Below are 4,004 nucleotides of genomic sequence, written 5' to 3' on the forward strand. Positions count from 1 at the left end.
CTAGCATAAATGAATTACGTTTGTGGACAGTGGCGACTCACCGGAAGCTGAGTCGAGACTCGAGAACTCGAGCGTTTGTCTACGCGTGCCGTCTGCCGTCGCGTGCTCTTCCATTTGCGCCAGACACCTTTTCCAAGTCGCAATCCACGTGAGAGAGAGGCGATCACTATGGATAAACCAGTCGTTTTGGCGCGCGTCATCAAGGTCCTGGGCCGCACCGGCTCGCAGGGGCAGTGTACCCAGGTGAAGGTGGAGTTCCTGGGCGAGCAGAATCGGCAGATTATCAGGAACGTGAAGGGACCGGTACGAGAGGGCGATCTCCTAACCTTGCTCGAGTCCGAGCGCGAGGCGAGAAGGCTGCGATAATGCGGGGCTTCGTTAACGCCGAAAGGAAAACCGGTCGCCAGCCGCCGTCACCGCTACCGGACCTCACCAGCTACGCATTTCCCGAACGTGGATCCCTCCCACGCATGGATCATGGATCATGGATCGTGGATCATGGGTCGTGCATCGCAGATCATGGGTCGTACATCGCAGATCATGGATCATCGATCGTCGACAATGGGCATTCCTGACATCCGAGTCTCTTGGAGGACGCTGGAGGATCACGGGACGGGATCACGTTTTCTTGGAAACATTCCTGACGCATGAGAATTCCACTTTTGCAATAAATCTCGGCTGGTAACCACAAGTTTCGGTGTTGTCATTGTGTCCCCTTCATCGGACGTAGCTTGTAAGATACTTGCGATGAGAACCGTAAACACTTCTCATAACTTAAGGATTATTGATACAATATATCTGTATTTGCTACCTATCTGTTGCATTTGTTCTTTTGTCCATTTTTCTCTTAGCGTGAGAACACGATTACTTATATATTCAATTGCATGGTTCTAAATTTTTACATTTTTAAGATAGAACAGATAGATATTATTGCTTTTAAGGAGTTCGTAGAATAAAAGAAACATAGAAGAATGTACGAAATGTAACTACACAATTTAATATCTTGAAGTGAGAAATTATTCTGAAATTCGAATAGTATTGATTCAATTCTGAATATGGAAACTCCACGTTTTTTAGTAATGTATCAAAAGGAAATATTTTATCAGTATTAAATACATCGACAAAGACAAGGCTGTTTAATAAGATATTATAGGTGATATATTTACAGCACATAGTATAAATTTTTTATAAAGTCAACTTTAGTCTATATATACATCCATGTTATTAATAGAACACAGTATCATATTGTGATAATTTCATATGATAAATTATGCAATTAAGGCTCTTAGTAAGACAAAAGCAAGAATGCCTTTCTTATTAACGATGACTGTTATATTCTTCTTCGTTTCGGCGGAGGTGTATCGCGTGGACTGGAAGAAGCTTTGGAAGAACTATCCACGCTTTGTCGAGTTGGTCTCTTCGGAATCCTTTTCATGAGTTCGCGACCAGATTCGGAATCCTTACGCTCCTTCTTTCCATTCGATGCTTAAAAGGAATGGAAATACAATTTGCGTATAGCTAATCTATTGAAGAAATTTACTAAATAATTGAGATCAAAATATGTTTATTAAAATACCGCTCTCTTCCGAATCTTCCTTCCCTTTTGAACGACCTTTCGAAGATTTATGTTCTTTCCTTGCCTCTTTTACATCTCTAAACTTATCCTTTTTCATATCTACCTCCTTCACATATTTCTTTATCTCTTCTTTTTTCTTTTCCACGTCTTTGGTTCCTTTGAAATCACGCAAGACGCTATCTTTCTTAAAACTCTCTTTCGTGTCTTTTTCTTTCTTAATCTCTTTATACTTATCCCTCTGTTCCTTTAGCTTTGTCTCCAATTCTTCCTTTTTTCTAGGCCTTCCCACAAAATCTGTCTCCGGTAAGGAAAAATCTATCTCATGGCCGGGAAAAGGTAAATCTTCCATGTCATCCTATCAAAAAATTTAATTTATTTATATATACACACATCACACAAAATATATTGTATTCAATGTATTATATTGCATTCAAAATAATCTTCTGGTAACTTGTTTATCTTGATATACCAAATGAATCAAATGTAACTTCATTTAAAGTAGACAGATTCTATTATAGAAAAAAATGAAATCATTCAAAAATAGATTTAATAAAAAAAAAACTTCTCTAGATTCCATAATTATGTATGGAAAAGCTTTTATCTGAACTCTTTCATTTCTTTACATCGTCACTTACCAAAGCCATAAGGTCGTACATGGACTCCAAGTGATCCCAAATTATTTTCAACGGAACATCTTTGTGGATGGCAGCACGAAATTTCTCCCATATACACACCATGTGGAAATATTTATTGACACCTTGCAATTGAACAATCCATTAAATTATGATTTCAAAGTATAAAGATCTTTTGTTAATAATAAATTTTAAATCACTCTAATTAACTTCATTGACAATTAATTCAAGTAATATCTGCAGCATTCCGTTAGCATTAATTTTTTGTTATTTAATATATAAAAATAAAAATTAAATTACGGATGCTACAATCTGGACAGAAATCTATCAAGTTATATATAGTTAGAAATTTTTTTAAATCAATTAATTGCTGATCAAGTTAATTGGAGTTCGGTTGAAATCGCCTGAACATAGAGGCGAGGTCGAGGGTAAACATAACCTTCCGTCGCCGGCTTTCGCGTCTTACCGACTGGCTTATGTCCATTCATAGCGAAGAAAAGTTGGATCTCGTTCTCCACGTTCCATTCTACCTCGTCGAACGAGGTTTCGTTTTGTCTCTCCTTGACAGCCATTTTAATAAAATTCGCTTATTTATGCGCTCGAGATTGGGGCTCTTACCAATATCTCTTAAGTTTAAACTGAATCAATTATGTAAAACGCTAGATATAGTTAGAGATATATTCCCATATATCGTATCAGCGATTTAAATTGTTACTCCGATTATTAAAACACATGCAACAACAGTAACGACCGCTTGTAAATCGCGTGTTGACACTTCGAAAGCAATCAAGCCATCATTACCATCAACAGAGAGAAGCTGAGAGTCTGAAGAGAAGCCATGTGAGGCCATGCCATGTATGGCCGATGGCGTCTGGTTCTGGAGCATTCTGGAGTATTCTGCCTGGTATGCCGCTGCGCCGCGCCATCGCCGCGTCGGCGGCTCGGAGCGGCGGAACGTGATTGGCCAGATCCGGGGGCTCGACTCACGAGCCAATCGCGTTCGACCTCTCGCCCGACTGTGCGGCAGCACGGTGCGCATGTAATACGTGACACGTTCAATGTCAGATCGCGACACGTCGTGTACTTTTAATTCTTTCTCGCGAACGAAAAGAAATTCGATTACGGGGTATTGCAAGATGAACGTACGCCGAATATTCCGTTCCTTCGTTGTGTGTCGACGGAAACGAGTGAGATGCCGTCGCTAGACGAAATGAACGTCGAATGCCGTGCTGGGACGCTATACATATCACCCTGCCGGCTGTGATTTGGCGGGTCATTGAATGGTGAGTGAATTATATGTTACACATGTGAGAAATAAATGATTCGAAGCGCGATAAATCCGAAATCTTAAATGGAATCGTTCCGGCGCGTGTCGCAGTGAAACGATAACCTCGGAATTCACGTCTCCTGTCTCCATTTCGATTTTTTCGAAAGAGTGAATCGCGCGGGAAAACGCTTCAATGAATAACTTGAACCTCTCGTTATAAGTGCGGGAATTAATAATTAATTAAGTGATTGAAGAGAACGATCGCGCGTTTGGCGTTCTCACTTTGCTTGCCGCAATCGCAAACGAGGGAGCGAGCTTCGAAATCCGTATCAATATATCGAGAGTGCGAACAAGCTGAAATGTGCATCAACGAATACAATTCCGTTTTTCGTTCAAAAACAGACACGTAATTCGCTCGTTCACGTAAATCGTTACGTTTACAAATGTTTTAAATTTATTTGTACGTGTGCTTCTTTTTATTTTTTCTAACCTCTACTTTATAGAAAATTAACGTTAAACTGTATTGTTC

At 40.0% G+C, this 4,004-nt stretch overlaps 2 protein-coding genes across 3 annotated transcripts; one reads left to right on the top strand and one right to left on the bottom strand.

Moving 5' to 3' along the window:
• The first annotated feature begins 83 nt into the window (after positions 1-83).
• On the top strand, positions 84-691 carry LOC112465209 (40S ribosomal protein S28). Its single transcript, XM_025032664.1, has one exon. It carries the CDS (start codon positions 169-171, stop codon positions 364-366), a length of 198 nt encoding a protein of 65 aa, XP_024888432.1. The 5' UTR covers positions 84-168; the 3' UTR covers positions 367-691.
• Positions 692-1,137: 446 nt separating this feature from the next.
• Positions 1,138-3,095, bottom strand: LOC112465210 (MRG/MORF4L-binding protein). 2 transcript variants are annotated; one of them, XM_025032665.1, is made up of 5 exons: positions 3,010-3,095; positions 2,675-2,768; positions 2,212-2,333; positions 1,577-1,931; positions 1,138-1,485 (listed from the first exon to the last, which is right to left on the bottom strand). In XM_025032665.1, the coding sequence occupies exons 1-5, from the start codon at positions 3,061-3,063 to the stop codon at positions 1,331-1,333; spliced, it is 780 nt and encodes a 259-aa protein (XP_024888433.1). In that variant the 5' UTR covers positions 3,064-3,095; the 3' UTR covers positions 1,138-1,330. The 2 variants fall into 2 exon arrangements, with proteins under 2 accessions (XP_024888433.1, XP_024888434.1); XM_025032666.1 differs by having other exon boundaries at positions 2,675-3,083.
• Between the last annotated feature and the right edge of the window lie 909 nt (positions 3,096-4,004).

Source organism: Temnothorax curvispinosus, unplaced genomic scaffold (assembly GCF_003070985.1).
Source record: "Temnothorax curvispinosus isolate PA1 unplaced genomic scaffold, ASM307098v1 QBEX01015018.1, whole genome shotgun sequence".
Taxonomy (NCBI): domain Eukaryota; kingdom Metazoa; phylum Arthropoda; class Insecta; order Hymenoptera; family Formicidae; genus Temnothorax; species Temnothorax curvispinosus.